The sequence below is a fragment of the Apis florea genome, unplaced genomic scaffold, assembly GCF_048593485.1.
Source record: "Apis florea isolate Af1SG1 unplaced genomic scaffold, ASM4859348v1 contig_2839_pilon, whole genome shotgun sequence".
NCBI lineage: Eukaryota > Metazoa > Arthropoda > Insecta > Hymenoptera > Apidae > Apis > Apis florea.
In genome coordinates this window covers 1616923-1633557 of record NW_028256653.1, presented here as the reverse complement: position 1 = coordinate 1633557, position 16635 = coordinate 1616923, and the positions used below count along the sequence as shown (strand labels likewise).

Below are 16635 nucleotides of genomic sequence, written 5' to 3'. Positions count from 1 at the left end.
GTATCTTTAAATATTTCCGTTGAACTCTTCCTAATTTTAGGGGTTGAATGAGATGCCTCTGGAGAACTGGGAACATTTGAAAGTTAATATAGAAATGATTCTATTTGCAGATATCTGAAATTTCTGTAGAGTATATGCTAGTTAAAGCAAAGAATATAAAACTGAAAAAATGCAAATTAAATTTTTTTTTTTTGGTTGTTATAGAATAACATTTTTTCATTTTTTTAAAACATTTAGTTTATTTTCTTTATTCTTAAGAAATGTATGTAAATATTATTAAAAAAATTCTAATAAATAGGAATTTATTAATAATAGAAATAAATTATTTTTACTACATTTTTGGATATATTTTCCTTTTTTTTGTCTTCATTTTATACGAGATTATTCACGATATTCTCTTATGCGCATGCGTTCATTGACGTTTACAAGTATTATAGAAGTAAGGGGTTATATTCTATTTCACTTAAAACCTTTAGACTATAACATTTAAATATTTTTATATTCAAAAAAATTAATAATACATACTTTTTATCTCATATTTGTTTTTTTCGATAATTGTAATATAATGTACAAGCTATATTAAAATACAAAATACAAAAGTATTACATTGAACTATATATCGTAAAGATCATTTTATACGATTTAATGCTATTTTTCATTAATAAAAATTACTATACTTTACTTTATAATCATTTTTAAGATCAAGTTAAAATTATTTAAAAATCGTAGATTAATAATAGTTTTTATAATTAACTTTTACTATAATTCAAACCAACTAAGATGTTATAAAATAGCAACATAAATAGCAATTAATATATATTATTAAAATCAAAATAATAAAAATCAAATTAATTTTTTATTTTATTTATTAATATCTATAAATCAATAAAATTTTAACATCTGTATGAAAAATTTGAATAGATAAAAATATTTTTGATTTGAACTATAACAAAGAATAATGCAATAGGAGACAAAAATGATTATGCATATTAAAACAAGAAAGAGAAAGGAAAATGGATACCACGGATACCTGGAGGAAAACCTTATATCATAATGGAATTTCAGGTTCGTGACTCCTGCACTTATTGAGGGTTAGGTTGACGTTTCACGAAAGTATCGATGCGCAGAGATTTTATGTTATATCCAACAAAATGTTATTAATATAATTACAATAAATACGGAAATTCTAAAGCTAGCACATGATTTTCGTAATCACAAAATGATAGGAATTCGAAAAAGAACGTAAATACGTCCACAAGTAACACAAGGAAACGAATAGCGGAAAGCGTGGTCGAAACACCCAATGCGATTAGTCGAATAGCCTCTTCATACATATAGACATGCGCATGTGCAGTTGAAAATCATAGGTACGTACCTATACTAAAAACGAAATGTAGATTTAAGCACCCTTATATTAACAATTTTCGTAATTTTTGATATAATTCCATTCATAAAATATATTTGTTTTTAAAATATATAAATTTTTAAAAAAGTTACATATGTATTTATATGTAATATTACTTTTAATATTATATCGTTTCTATTATCTATTATAATGATTGAGTTATTTTTATAAAGTTCAACGTAATTTAAAGTATAGATGCCGATGACCTCGTGACCATTCTTATTTCTTTTAAATTAATATCTTGTCTTTTATTATTGAACATATTTTAATGACACATTATTTTATTTAATTAATTTCTTTCTTTTATTCTTAGATATCACAATAATTATATTGAAATATTCATTTATCTCTTATATTATAAATTCTAATCTTGAAACTTTCAAATTTATGCAACAGTTTGCTACAGTACATTCATTATTTACATTATAATTAACTAAAAATTAAGAAAAATTTATTATTATTTTACAGTTTAATACGAAAGATTTGATTTGATATATATATATATATATAAAATATTATATTTTCACAATCTATTTTAATAATAAATATTAATATGTATTTATATAATAATTTACAATATTATTATATGTATAACATAATATGTAATTCTATAATTTCTACAAGAAAAAAGTAATCAATACATAGTCGTATAACATCTGAAACGAACCGTTTAAACGCGGGAAGAATAAACCTTTTTGCACGAAGTTTGGCATGACAAGTACTACATTGCTTCAATAGTTCAGAGACACTTTAAGGTGACCGTCCTCTCGATGAGCGCCTTTAATAAATACGTTCCTGCTAGCCGCACTACTTTTCTACGGTATCCCCACCAATATCATGTGTACGGGTTGGTAAATTGTGATTGGTCGAACCAATGATTGGTAATAGTGGAGGGGAGCAATCACGTCACGAAGTGAGGCCGAGAAGCGACGAGGCGCATGTATCAATGCGCAATCGCATCGGAACAGTTCAGGGAGTCGGGGAGGTCCGTGGTAAGGAATAAACAGAGTGAAGAGACCGCGCGAGAGACGAAGAGTGGGGAAGGAGAAAGAGAGAGAAAGATAGAGAACGAACAGGCAGTGAGACGATCACGATGCACGGAGGCGAGCACAAGCGGCCAGGGGCACAGGGCTGAGGGCTGAGGGCTCGACAGGGCCTGGAATAACGTTCACGGGACGGCCGTGGGCCAGTCAGCAGCTATGGAACAAACGAAAACTCCCGCGTCCCGATTACTCAGCACGAGTTGTATAGAGAATAAGGACGACTTAGAAGAGGTAACATAAATATTTCAAATAGTCACTGGATACGTATCGGGTGCTAGGGGTTCCGCCATTGTTGCGACGGTCGCGCACGTCGCTGACCGCGCGGCGCCACACGTCGAACCACGCGTCTTAGCGGCAATATTCGAATCATTTGCATAATTCTGAAATTAATTTTAGAATTATTTCTAATATTTATTAATAGTTAACACTTATTAAAATCTAACAAAAATGCAATAATAATACATATAATCATATATAAATTTGCTAATAAAATATATTTATTAATGATACCAATGTGTTTGTGATTTCATAATTTGTAATACAAAATAGGTTATAATTTTATGGTTTTTTCAAATTTGTTTTATATCCATTTATAAAACTATTTTTTTTTTCAGAAATTTGAAAAATGTTATACGGTGCTCCAAAATTTGACTGCAGGATTATCTGAAAAGGAAGCCCATGATACATTAAATAATGCTGTGTGTAAGGATAAGACACACGAAGAAGTTTCATTGGGGTTGTTAGTAGTTATCTTGACAGATCCTCAAAGTGCAGCCAAAAGTTATAGAGACTTAACATTAATTACAAGAGATGGTCTTGCAATTGTGTTAGTACATCTTAATCAATTAGTACTTGAAAGATATTTACGATTGAATGATGTGACCAGAAATCAATTATTATGGTTATTAAGAGAGATGATAAGAACCAGTGTAGCTAGTGTGGATAATCTTTGTTTAAGTTTATTAAGGCATGCAGCTGGTGGTGATATTTCACCACGAAATTTGTTCTTAGTTGATGCGCTTTTAGACATTTTTCAAGAAAATCGACCTTGGTTAGATAAATTTCCATTTTTAGTAGCATCCATTGTTTATACCTATTTACGATTAATAGAAGATCATAATGCACCTCATTTATCTGGTTTGCGTCAAAAAGAAGTTACCTTCACTGTATCTTTAATAAGGGAACGTATGGTTGATTGTTTGGTTATTGGAAGGTAAATGATTAAAGATTTTTTTATTGATATTTATAAAATATAAATAAATAAAAAAATTAATATTTTTAGGGATTTGGTGCGCCTATTACAAAATGTGGCACGAATACCTGAATTTGAAGCACTTTGGAAAGATATGCTTCTTAATCCAAAATCTCTTTGTCCAAATTTCAATGGTGTCCTTCAACTTTTACAAACTAGGACTTCTAGAAGGTTTCTACAATCTAGACTTACACCAGATATGGAAAGAAAATTAGTATTTTTAACCAGTCAAGTGCGTTTCGGTAATCATAAACGATATCAAGATTGGTTTCAACGGCAGTACCTGGCTACACCAGAATCACAGTCTTTGAGATGTGATCTTATACGATTTATTGTTGGTGTTATCCATCCAACAAATGAGTTGTTGTGTTCAGATATTATACCTCGATGGGCAGTAATAGGATGGTTATTTACGACTTGTACATCAACTGTAGCTGCAAGTAATGCTAAATTAGCTTTATTTTATGATTGGTTATTTTTTGAACCTGAGAAGGATAATATTATGAACATTGAACCTGCAATTCTTGTCATGCACAATTCTATGAGATCCCATCCACCAGTCACTGCCACATTATTAGACTTTTTATGCAGGGTAAGTAATTATATGTGACTTTAACAACTTACAGTTTTAAAATTACTGAAATACAATTTTTGTTTACAGATAATACCTAATTTTTATCCACCTTTGACAGAGAAAGTGAGAAATGGAATCTTTTCATCTCTAAGACAAATTTTAGAGAAACGAGTTTTGCCGAGTCTTTATCCATTATTCGACAGTCCTAAGTTAGATCGTGAATTGAGGAGTAAAATAAGAGAAACGTTCAAAGAATTTTGTTTACCACCTAATGCAGATCCTGGTAAAATTAACACAGAATATCGCATGTCTATTTTACCCATTCATTCACACCCACTCAAAATTGGAGCACTAAAAATAGCTTATTATTGCACATTATATTAAAATTTTTTTTCATATTGTATATATATTTAAAATTTAAAAAATTTATTTAATATTATTTAAAATATACATATAAATATTAATAATATGTAATATAAATATATTTATATGTATATATATTAAATAGATATAAATAGAAAGTATTTATATTTATTAATTTTGAGTTTAAATATTATTTTAACAAATCATATATCACAATAATATGTGTATATATTCCTTTCTAAATATAATTTAAAACTTTTGATTTTTTTTAACATATTTTATTATTCACTTTTCAAGCTTATAGCACATTTATTGCTTACTAACTTTGGTTTTTGCATGATCTTTTAAGCAGGAAATAAGGTTCCTGTCTATTCAGGTAAAATGGAGGAACTTAATAAGGATCTTCCACCAGGAGCTACACTAGAAAATACAGTAAATACACCAGTTGAAAATAATCATATAAATCAAGATCCTGAACCAGCTTTTAGTGATGAAGAAGAAGAAATGCCATTGAGGTTAGCCTTACTTTTTTAATTTTTAAAGTATTTTAATTATATTTCAGTCATATTAAATATATAATAATATCATAAATGATATATAATATTATAGGATAGTGAATAAAGTTGAAGAAGAAGATGAAGAAGATGTTCCATTAGCTAATGTGAAATTGAAAAATGAACAAAAAAATGCAAATTGTGTTGTGAAGAAAGAAGATATTACATCTCAATTAAATTTAATTTTAGAGCCAGAGGAGTTAAGGACTGCTATTGAAAGTTTGCATAGTGAAACAGACAATGAAGTGAGGTGTCAAACAATGGAAAGGATAGTACAAATGGTTGTAGAAGATGAAATAGATGCAGAAACTATACCAGCATTGGCTTCTTGCATATCAACTATTTTATCTTCACAAATTACATCTCAAATATTTCCATCAGATAATTTAAATGAAGAAGCCTTGACTGATAGTATAAGCACACCGTTATTTGTTATGTTTCGAAATCAGTTTCAATTGTGTAAAGAAGAAGACAATAGACGGAAACTTTTAGCCCGAGTACTTGCAGAGATGCAGAACATTCAACCAAGGATAGGTTACTTGTTACTTTATTTTTTGAAAGTTTGGGGCAGAGGAGAAGAAAAACGGGAAGGCGAACAAAGGTTTGTAGAAATGAAAATTATGTAAATAATAATTAAAAGTATGTTTTTTATCCTAATAATTATTTGTTATAGTAATGTATTAAATGATGTTAAAGCATCAGTATATAAAGATTTTTGTGCTCATAGAGAGAAAAAGTTAGATGCGTGTTTAGTATCAGATTTGAAGGTATGTAAATAATTATTATATTTAAAAAATTGATCAAAATTTAAATTTTTATTTGTATTATTTAATCATACATTTAATTATATTTAATGCATAATTTTTTTTACAGCTCTGTCACGAAGACAACATATTTATGCTATGTTACCTTGTGCCTGATGTATACATGGGTTTTCAAAATGTAACTCTTGGAAATATTCAATTATTGCATTTAGTCGTTTCGACTGTTGATGCATGCCAATTACAAGAATTAGTTTGTCAAATAATGCAAGGACATTTGAAAATGTTAAAAAAGGAATCATTTACATCACTTTTGACAGCAAGTTTAAATTGGGAAACCTTTGAACAATATTGTTTCTGGCAACTTATTTTTGCCCATGATTTTCCAATTGAATATGTATTGCCTGTTTTACCCAAATTACAATTTCGAGATCACGCAGAGGCACTAACATCAATATTGTTTATGCTTAAACAAGAAAAGTAATCAATACTTACATTACTTATTTAAGAAATTAGACAATTAAAATTTAATCTTAATATTAACAATATTTAATAGGCCAACGTTAGAACTTCTGCGACAATTGCTTGCACGACAAAACGTGGATGGGGATATGTTTGTCGTAGCAGCATTACGTTACTGGTGTCGTGATTATGAGGAAAAACTCGGAGAATTACTCGCGAATCTTCTGAGTACTCGTTATCCTGCTACGAGTCCAAATAAACGGAAACGATCTGGCGCTAAGCATAATCAACAGCCTGGTCCACCCACTGGTGAACAAGTTCTTGGTCATTTAGATCAATTACGACAACATTGTATGTCCTCTGCTGAATTGCAGCTTTATCATTCCGAAGGAATGCAAAGAGCTTTGCAACAAGCACAAGCAGCTAGTAGTGATTCTTTAAGAAAGAGTTATGGAGATTTATTCGCTCTCGCAGAAGTTAATGAAGAGAATGAACCTCCTCCACCTCCACCAACAAGCTCAGCACGAAAACATACAGCAGCAGCAGGTGGAGGTGGTGGAGGTGCTGGTGGTAAAGGAGGTCATAGGAAAACTGGTGCTAATACGAGGGAGAGATCTAGTTCAAAAAGGCCACTTCCTCGGTATCATTTGGATAGTACATCTAGCAGTGAGGTAAATTTAAAAATAATGTAAAAATAATTTAAATTTATTATATTTTTTATATTTTTTTCTCTTTAATTTTATTTAAATTATTATATTTTTTATTGACGAAATTTAATTGCGATAATATAGGAAGAAGAAATTGTGAATGTAAAACAAGCAAAGAAAAGAAAAAAAATTAATCCAGTGGGCTCCGATAGCGACTGACCACCCAGTGTCTTCAAATGTCACATGGACCACGTTATGTGTGTGCAGCAAGCTAAACTAGCCTTAAGAATAGTAAGATAATATAGTATACGTAATAGATCTAGCGCGACTTGTACATATAGTATATGTCAACAGTGAATGCGAAATAATGTTGATCTTATATTTCGCAAACACTATGTAACAAGTGTTGCCAGATTCTGTAATTTCATTAATTTCATTATTTGTATCAAACACATTCTAATGAAAGATATATTTACTAGAATGTATTGTGATATTTAATGAGAAGAAAATTTATAAATACTGGTTATAGCTTTTCTAGGTAAATACATATGACAGATTAACTTGTCATGACAGATTGATATTCTGGATTCTGTTTTGAGTAAGAAAAATTTTATCATGTATCTGTCAGATAAAGTTACCGAGAGGCACAAAACTAGTCATAAATTAAATTATTTCGATATACTCTTAAATTCAGAAAAATATGAATTTAAGAATTGAAAATTGAATCTGGCAATATTGCTAGAAATAAAATGATACAAAATATCTTTTTTTGTAATCACTTTATTTCTAAAGAAAGAAAGAAATGAAGATCTGTCATCCATATCCAATTTTGTGGTTGGCATCAAAAAATGCGGGCACAATTGTGCTTAGTGTTATTAATAATTTGTTTATTAATTTTGCGATTAGTATAATTGACCCTATTGTCCAAATTTATTTCTTTTCCTTCTTCATTATATGATATATTATAAGACTCGCGTCTCACAAAGTAGTTAACAAAGAAAAAATGGTTACTTTTGTTGCCATAAATTGTGAACGCAATTTATATAAATCGTTGATAGCTTTTTATTTAGGATTAAGAACCTTCTGCAGGAGGATAAGGATGTATTAAGAATTCCTCGTTCCAGCACGAAGCGTACAGTTTTACGACCAAATGTATTTTACGTCTGCGCTTAGTAAGCATAATCATTCTCAAGACGCAACAATTTTTATATTTTACACGATGCAAGGTTGTCTATTCTTTTAATTTTGTTTCTAAAGCAATGACTAATGAACAATCTTTTTACGTTTCTATTCAAATATTCGAATTTAATTAACCAAAAGAAAAAAAAAAGGAAAAATACAAGAAAAATGTATTTTTTTCATCGTAATATTTATAATGACTGAATAATTTAGGACTGTATGTTCTTAATAATATGCAATGTTTATTCTTTATAAATCTGTCCTTCAGTATTTTTATAGAATAAATTTACTACTTTATATTAGATATGATTGGTATTCCATTGTTCCAGAAATGGATATTATTTAAATAGTAAAATAAAGGAACATCTTCCATCGTGTATAAAACGAAGCGTCATGTACACTTAAGTCTTAGAAGAACATAAGCGTGAAATATCACCGTTCACCTCTGTACATTTCCTGTAAAATCGGTTACTTGTATAAGTAACTGTGTTATGTATTTTCTAATTGTACATACCAGAGAGAACGGAATTTGTATGTTATGTATGCATGAGCATATAAGTATGTACGAGAATTTTTCAAAATTCTAATTTTTTTTTCATGAGGAGTGTTTGTATTTCCGATTTTATCGAAAAAGATTCATAATTCATTACGAGCAGAAAGAAAAATAAGACGAATATATCAGCCAGTACGAATGTTTTTTTAGTTACGCGTACATTGTACGTACTAGCCATTTTTAATGGTGTATAAGGTGTGATAGTTGATATTGTTATTAGGTTTTTTCTACTTGTATATAAACTGTGACGTTATATGAGAAAATATTTAAAATTGATGACTGAATGAATGCGAAAAAAAGAATATATGAATAGTATGAAAGGATAAAAAATAGTACGAGAGGGAGAGAAAGAGAGGCAAACACAGACACATAAGTAAAACAAAAAAAAAAAAAAAAATTAAAAAATAAGAAAAATCGCAAAATTAACAATGCGCGGGGCAATACGGAAAATAAATATGTAAACATTTAATGTTTTTAACGATCTTGTACACACGGATACACATGTAAATATATGAATATATTATCGTAACGCGAGCATAAACATTTAATGTTTTTAACGATCTTGTACACACAGATACACGTAAATGTAAATACATCGAAAAATTACCGGAAGTAAACCTGTGATTCCTATCGTTTGTTTCCTCTTTCTCTAGATTCTTCCCTCCCCTCTTTTAATTTTCTTCAGCGAGAATAATCGGTTTTGAAGATTGTCATAGTATTGTTCTTTTTATAGTTATGTGTATACATAATGCGAACAATATGAAATAACTATAAAACAACGTAATTACGCGCAAATTATATAACGAACAAATGAATGTTAAAAGTTTTAAACACTTGTTTGTAATATATGTACAATTTTTTACCGAAATAGTGACAAATTAAAGAAGAATAATAAAAAATCCTGTAAAGTTAAATCCTGCTACATCACGTAATATCCGTAAATTGTACATTAAGCGCATTTGATTAAAATTGCACAATTGATAGTAAAACATTTATATTACTATTCTCCACGTAACTACTAAATTAAACCCATATCAACTTATTAAAGCTAATAGTAAATTAGTATTGGTTAAAATGCAATGGCATTACAAATAGTATTAATGGAAACACCTATAATTCGATGAAATATGTTTCTTCTATTATTTGCCATTTATTAATTACATATTATTTTGTCCAATTTGGTATGTAACACATGTAACGCAATTTTACTTTTCTGACATATTGAAGAGCTGTAGAATTATACACAGTGTGAATTTTCCTGACGAAAATGAATTTATTTCATTTTTCAGATTTTTTTGTTATCTCACACTCAGAAGGTAAAGAGAAATTGTCTTGACGCGAAACAATAAATAAAAATATAATACGTATTCAATTTTCATATATTATTACAGCTAGAGAGGAAAAATGGAATAGATCTTTATTTTTCCAAAAACATTTCTTAAGATGCGTCATTTTTACTTGATATTTTTGCGCTATACATGTACATATACGTCCATTTGAATTGTTACATTCCTCATTCGCATGTCTCTTTCACATGTGGTTCGTGTATGTGCTCTGTATGTGTAGCATGATTACAAAATCATCATTCATCGTTATATTGCAGGTAAGATAGAAATCACATAATTATTTACTATCCATTACGTATACATACGTGCACACGTACATGTTTTACAACGAAAACATTGTTATATGGAAAGAGTGTATAAAAAGCGCCAAACATCAACTTAATTTTATGAACATACAATTGAGAAATAACGAATCTTATAACTGGTTACTAGTAATTTATAATATACACCTGTCCTGTATTTGGTCAAGAATTTTAATCAAAAAAATATCAAAATAAATCAACAAGCTTTATTTAGATGGTTTTTCAAGCTATATTTACATATCTATCGCATAATGGTCACAATCACATAAGATTTATCTGTACATTTTTTACTCGTCTCTGTTACTTTTTTTTATCGTTAATTAAACATTTAGCAAAAGATTTTATATCAGCACATAGTTAAAGACTCAGTTAAATTGTTCACGAATAAAAAATGACATATTATTTGAATAAATATTTTTCATCAAGGTTATCTATAGATCAGATTTAGATTAGGTTTAAGAGTAATATTATTTATTATCATTTAACATTTTTTATAATTTCTTTTTAATATCATTACTTTTATAGAAACGATTTAAATGTTCCCATTATATTTGTTTTATTGTATGCTAATTTTTATAAGATTCACCAATCAGGACAGATGAAACTTGTTGCCCACTATAAATGTTTATCTCTAAAAATTTACCAATTTAGACCAGAATTTTCCTACAAAACTGATATTTATTCTAACTTAAAGGAATAGTCCCATTTTATTTGTGCATGTGATTGTACTTTACAATTACAAATGTATTTGTAAACATATTGAGCATGACATAATTAAATCATATAGTGAATCAAATTTGTTGATAAAGATAAAAAAGATTTTATACAAGAATTCATTTATTATTCATATGCATATAAGCACAATTACGCAAAAGTTTGATTGATACGATTGACAACGGAAATATTGTGCTTATTATACGGAAATAAGCATAAGAGAGGCTATATTCGTAGTACGAAACTAATACAATTTTAATATCATAAAATGCAAATATTCTTTATAAAATTGCCTTTTCAAATGATTTAAAATTATTTAAAATGAATATAATTGAACAATATATTTGAAATTAAATATTAAGAAACACTACAAATATCGTTAATTAATTTTGTGCTAATATATTGAGCAGCATTGTACATTTCGATATTACTATTTTAACATATATTAACACATTTTTCAAACGATAAATATATTTCAAGTGTGTACACTGAAAAGATTGTATATTTTGAAACGTAAGTAGTGTACAGTAAAATAATTCATAATATGATCGAATAATTTGTAGACACAAGAAACCATGAGATTATATTTCAACACACTTGTTAACCAATTCGTCACGTGCTGCGCAACGTACATGCGCATAAATCAGAACACCAAATATTCTTCACAACGGATTAAAATTGATTTATTATATATATTTCATTGAAAATAATTATTTTCAATTATTTTCAATCAATGAATCATCAAATGCGAATTTTAAAAAATTTTTAAAATTTAAAAAAATTTCATATTTGATAATTTATCAATATTAAAATATTATATTTAAAGCATTAAAATACAAAAAAATAAAATCGAATATATTTTAGTGAGATACTTATACTGATAAGATTAAAATGATTGATCTCTCATATTATATGATACTTTTATATTAATATATATCTTTTTCTTAATGTATCGTAATGTAACGTATTCTAATTAACCGAAAAATCTATAAATTAATATTATAACACGTTTCTTATGCTTATAAATCATTCATTTGTACACTTCGTTAATTTTGATCAGATTGCAATTAAGCAACTACTTATCCAAGTATTTGCTGGAAAAGATTATTTATGAAATTTTGTTTTAATACAAAAGGCAATTATTTTTCATTGATATATTTAAAATTAATTAATGATCATGGCATATAGACAATACACAACACTGCTCCTATGGTACAAGTCACGCTTTTTTTTCTGTCTTCAAGTAGAAATGATTCCCTCATCGTATTTATTTTTAAATAAACTTCTGCATAAACTTTCCGTGAATTTTTTGCATGTTATTTTAATAACATCTGAACGGTCGAATTTTTTCGCAATTAATTCCAAATGAACGAAATGAACAATTTATACGAAATAAATAATTCGATGTGCATTCATCTTTCATTGCATTTCGGTTTGTTGTTATTGATATCAACATATCGCTATCAGCATAAAATATTATATCGACAACATTAATCGATAGAAGACTATAGTTGCTTCTGATCTATAATGAAACGCATTGTTAAAGATAGCTACAGCCAGCAATTTTCTCGAAACATTTCCAAATATAGAGCAATAATATGCTTCGATATCATGGTTGTAGTTATACTAAGGGTCAATTTTGCAAAAATTGTAAAAGTTTCGAAGAAAATTAGCGTAAGTGAGAGCAAGTGTAATTTTTCGTTAGACAGATTTCCAATGTTTGTTTTCATGCTATCTGTCGTATAATGTTTTGGGCGTGTTGATTTTATAATTAGGTACTTACATATACGAAATCGTATCTAGCATCACCATTTGCAAGGCTTTGATCACTTAACGCGCATGCAAAATTGTTTGGTAACGTACCATTAACACATTCTCGTTGTATACACGCGACAAAGAAAGTTTCTTCTACGTTAAATCACATGGTCGTAGGTACAATTGGGCCACGCACACGCAACTTCTAAATATACATATACAGATTTTTCTCTGGCACACACATTGGTTTCTTGACCATCATCATAATTAGCATCAGTTCTTTTCTTTTTTTTCTTCGTTTGTCCGTTTGCATTATTTCTTTCGAACGCAATTTCTACCGTTAATATACTTGTTATGTATATATACACAATATAGTAACAGTCTAAGTTCCTAAGGCTGCTAAAAAGTCTCACTTGTAAGATCTCCCGCGAGAAGGGAGAGCGTGTTAAACAGTTCAGGTTTCGACCAAGGGAGGGAAACGTAAAACGTCTTTACCGTGCGCATCTAGTAAATCACTTCGTATACAGTGGCCTTTTTGTCACCAGATCCGGTCACAATGTACTTGTCGTCAGCAGAAATATCGCAGCTCAACACCGACGAGGACTCCTTTGACTGCAAAAAGAATTAATATGAATTCTTATATGATCATTTGAAATTTTTTGCACAAATATATACATGATACATCTAACGCTATGTATAGAAATAGATTATCTATTGTGACAACGTTTCTTATTCTTCATCTTCGACGAAATAATAAAAAAAAATATGCCTGATATCGATTATCTTCTCTACTTGAAATTTCTAAAAAATATCGAAAATTTATTTTATGTGCAAGATATTATATATTGCTCAAAATTATGATAACTTATATAAGATTAATTTTTTGATTAAAAATGTTAATTTAAAATTTAATTGTATTTTAGATGTATTTTAACTTTTACATAGTTTTAAACTTGTATTTATTATACTTTACTGTCTTTAATCTAGCCATAATAAAACATAATAAAACAAATACGAAAAAAGCAAGGTATTTAAAGTTGCCGTTCTGTTAAGCACTCGACATTAAAAGAGTTTAACAATAAATGTTACATGATCTTTATTCCTTAATAGTCTTAAGCAGATAATTAATTATGAATTAACTTTTTTTTTAACAGGAAATAAAAAATTGCTTATATATTAATTTTTATCGCTTATGAATTATTTTCTAAATTTAAGAATAAAAAAATGTAAATTGTAAAATATAAATTATACAATTAATTGCTTAATTATATTTATTATTTATAAATCATTATATATTTTTATATAATTAAAAAACAATATTTCAAATATATTTTGAATTATTCTGTAAACGATTCAAAATGTTAATATTCATGATATGAAAAATATCAAAAAGAGATAATAGAAATTCACAAAAAAATTAATTTATTTAAGACATAACATCTTGAATTATTTATTCAATATTATTCAATACGATTGATATTATATCCATCTTGAAAAGAAATTGATAGTATCAGACAGTATGCACAAAAGTGTAAAATACTAAAAAAAAAAATTTGTATACAAATTAAATTTTTTAACATTGACTTAATGTTAAAAGATAAGTAATAAAATCCAATAAAAATGATATCAATAAAAATTTGAATATACACCTGAAATATCGAAGCGCCATACGGCGTGCGCCATGCATTTAGCAGATTATCCTTGCCCGTGGAGACGAACCATTTGCCGCAAGATGCGAAACGCAATGACAACACGCACGACTCGTGTAGATGCAGTTGATACTTATCGGATTTTGTAGCATGAAGGACCTCGACGTTCGAGTTTTCCATACCAACTGCAAGCCACTCCCCGGTCGGGCAATAACCCAGTGAAAATATTTGCGAGGTAAAGTCGTGTTGCTTCAATTGTCTACCCTCCCTTAGATCCCACGAACGCACTGTGTTATCCAATCCTCCTGTCCACAGTTTTGAACCATCTGCCGAAATATCGATGCAGGAGGCACCGTCCGTGTGACCTTGGAATTGTCTAATCAACGTCTCATTCTGGAGATCCCACACAGCGATATTACCATCGCTACAGCAACTAAAGCAGACCTTCGAGTCCGGCGAAATTGCCAATGCGTAACAGGCTGGTGCTGCAGACGTCAGTTCCGTTTTAATTCGCGGCGTGGGACTAGCCAAGTCCCAGATGATCAGCTGACTAGCCTCCCCTCCAACTATTAAAGTTCTGCAATCTGGCAGTAACTTTACTGACCTGTGTCAGAAAACAATGCTTCTACTATTGGTATTTATGTTGATATATAACATATTATATATAAGAATGCACAATGTTCATAAAATAGCATAAGAGTAAGAATAAAATATAATTTCTTGTTTTTGAAAAAAACAGATTTAATAGAGAAATATATTAAGCATTTAATATTTATTAATATTATATTGAATTATGATAAAAGTATGATTTTTAAAATTAAATTTCATATTTATTTTTTCATTATTAGATTCATTGGGTAAGATTGATACTTACTAACAGGTCAACTAACTTCGTACTAATTTACACAATTTTTCAACTGAAACTTTTTCATTTTATTTAAAATCGAATAAAACTTGTATTTCTATGACTAGATGCAATAAATATCATAATTTTGATGTACGTAGTGACATATCGAAACGTAGAAACATATATAGTGACTGGTCATGGAAACTAACCTAATATAATTGTCGCGTTGCAGGCAGTCCAGCTGCGATACGTGCTTGATACTGCCACCACCTCCGTGTCCGATGTCCCAGACTTTAACGCATCCTTTGCCACCCGTATAGACGTATTTGGTCGGATTCGAAATCGTAACAGCACACACAACCTCACCGTGAGTCAAGGAATTAATTTGACGCGCGTGACGTGGAATTCCCGGTCCTATCAGAGCGTCCGTGGGGAATGGCACTGGCTGCAGCTGACCCTCGCCGTTCATATGGAACGAGTACGCTCTACGATGGAATGCAAAACATTAATACCTCTGTCCTTACGTAATGGAATGTCTTCGATTACTTAAAAGCTCGTGTCGCGGCAAAAGGCGGCCATTGAAACGATAATGCATCATATATGCTTTCTAGGTTATGTATGCATCGGTAGTCGGTTAACATTTTTTAGTGATGCCCAGAAGCAATGAATGATAATAAATTTGATGATTTCTTTATTCATCGAAATGTTAAGCACATATAAAGAAAAATGGTAAGTAAATTCATTATTGAATTTTAAAATTTTGATTTTGAAACATGTAAGTATTTATTTGGTACTTTTTTTTTTTCTTCGAATTAAATAATTCAATTATAAGCATTCATAAAAGAGTTTTATTTCACACGATAATTTCTTTTTATTTTTTTCTAGTTTCTATATATAAAAATAATGGGATCAATGCTTAAGAAACAAGATTTTAATTGAAGTTACATACGGTTTACCACCCGGAATATTGCTTATTCCATTAGCTGATGGTAGAATGGTCCTCACATGACCGTCGAAGCCGAGCTGTAAAAGAGAGAAAAATGTATCAACGTTTAGTTAAATTTGTAATTAAATACGTCACTAGAAAAGAGTATTTATATGGAATAAATTGAGAGATATAAGTACATATCATATCAATATCATATTATAATAAAGTTCAACCAAGATACATACAAAATAAAAGAGAAATAGAGAAACGAAAATACTTTGTATGTTAAAATTTAAGCTTT

At 29.2% G+C, this 16635-nt stretch overlaps 2 protein-coding genes and 1 long non-coding RNA gene across 12 annotated transcripts in view; 2 read left to right on the top strand and 1 right to left on the bottom strand.

Moving 5' to 3' along the window:
- Window positions 1-2326: 2326 nt before the first annotated feature.
- IntS3 (integrator complex subunit 3) lies at window positions 2327-9428 on the top strand. Of its 3 annotated transcripts, none has more exons than XM_012486828.3 (10): window positions 2327-2679; window positions 3063-3661; window positions 3731-4292; window positions 4362-4557; window positions 5014-5152; window positions 5247-5792; window positions 5865-5958; window positions 6065-6432; window positions 6509-7085; window positions 7206-9428. In XM_012486828.3, exons 1-10 carry the CDS (start codon window positions 2605-2607, stop codon window positions 7278-7280), a joined length of 3231 nt encoding a protein of 1076 aa, XP_012342282.3. In that variant the 5' UTR covers window positions 2327-2604; the 3' UTR covers window positions 7281-9428. The 3 variants fall into 3 exon arrangements, with proteins under 3 accessions (XP_012342282.3, XP_086763436.1, XP_086763435.1); XM_086907310.1 differs by having other exon boundaries at window positions 4990-5152; XM_086907309.1 differs by having other exon boundaries at window positions 4987-5152.
- A 799-nt stretch (window positions 9429-10227) lies between these two features.
- gro (TLE family member transcriptional corepressor groucho) overlaps window positions 10228-16635 on the bottom strand; it is an 87627-nt gene continuing 81219 nt past the window's right edge. For all 8 annotated transcript variants that reach the window (XM_086907311.1, XM_012486829.2, XM_012486832.2 and 5 more), the window contains 4 exons: window positions 16356-16429; window positions 15616-15891; window positions 14560-15163; window positions 10228-13522 (listed from right to left, as the gene is read on the bottom strand). In XM_086907311.1, the coding sequence (XP_086763437.1) occupies window positions 13415-13522; window positions 14560-15163; window positions 15616-15891; window positions 16356-16429 (1062 nt within the window). In that variant the 3' untranslated portion in view covers window positions 10228-13414. The remainder of the gene's footprint in view (window positions 13523-14559; window positions 15164-15615; window positions 15892-16355; window positions 16430-16635) is intronic.
- Window positions 15600-16608, top strand: LOC147657772 (uncharacterized). Its single transcript, XR_015291805.1, has 3 exons — window positions 15600-15930; window positions 16018-16135; window positions 16292-16608. It is a non-coding gene; the product is annotated as an uncharacterized LOC147657772 (long non-coding RNA).

What these genes read in the sequence shown, in the direction of transcription:
- IntS3 (XM_086907309.1), top strand. Translation starts at nt 2,605, where the DNA reads ATGGAACAAACGAAAACTCCCGCGTCCCGATTACTCAGCACGAGTTGT. An exon ending in GATTGTTTGGTTATTGGAAG is followed by an intron (nt 3,662 to 3,730) that starts GTAAATGATTAA and finishes TAATATTTTTAG; the next exon opens with GGATTTGGTGCGCCTATTAC. An exon ending in TTTATGCTTAAACAAGAAAA is followed by an intron (nt 6,433 to 6,508) that starts GTAATCAATACT and finishes AATATTTAATAG; the next exon opens with GCCAACGTTAGAACTTCTGC.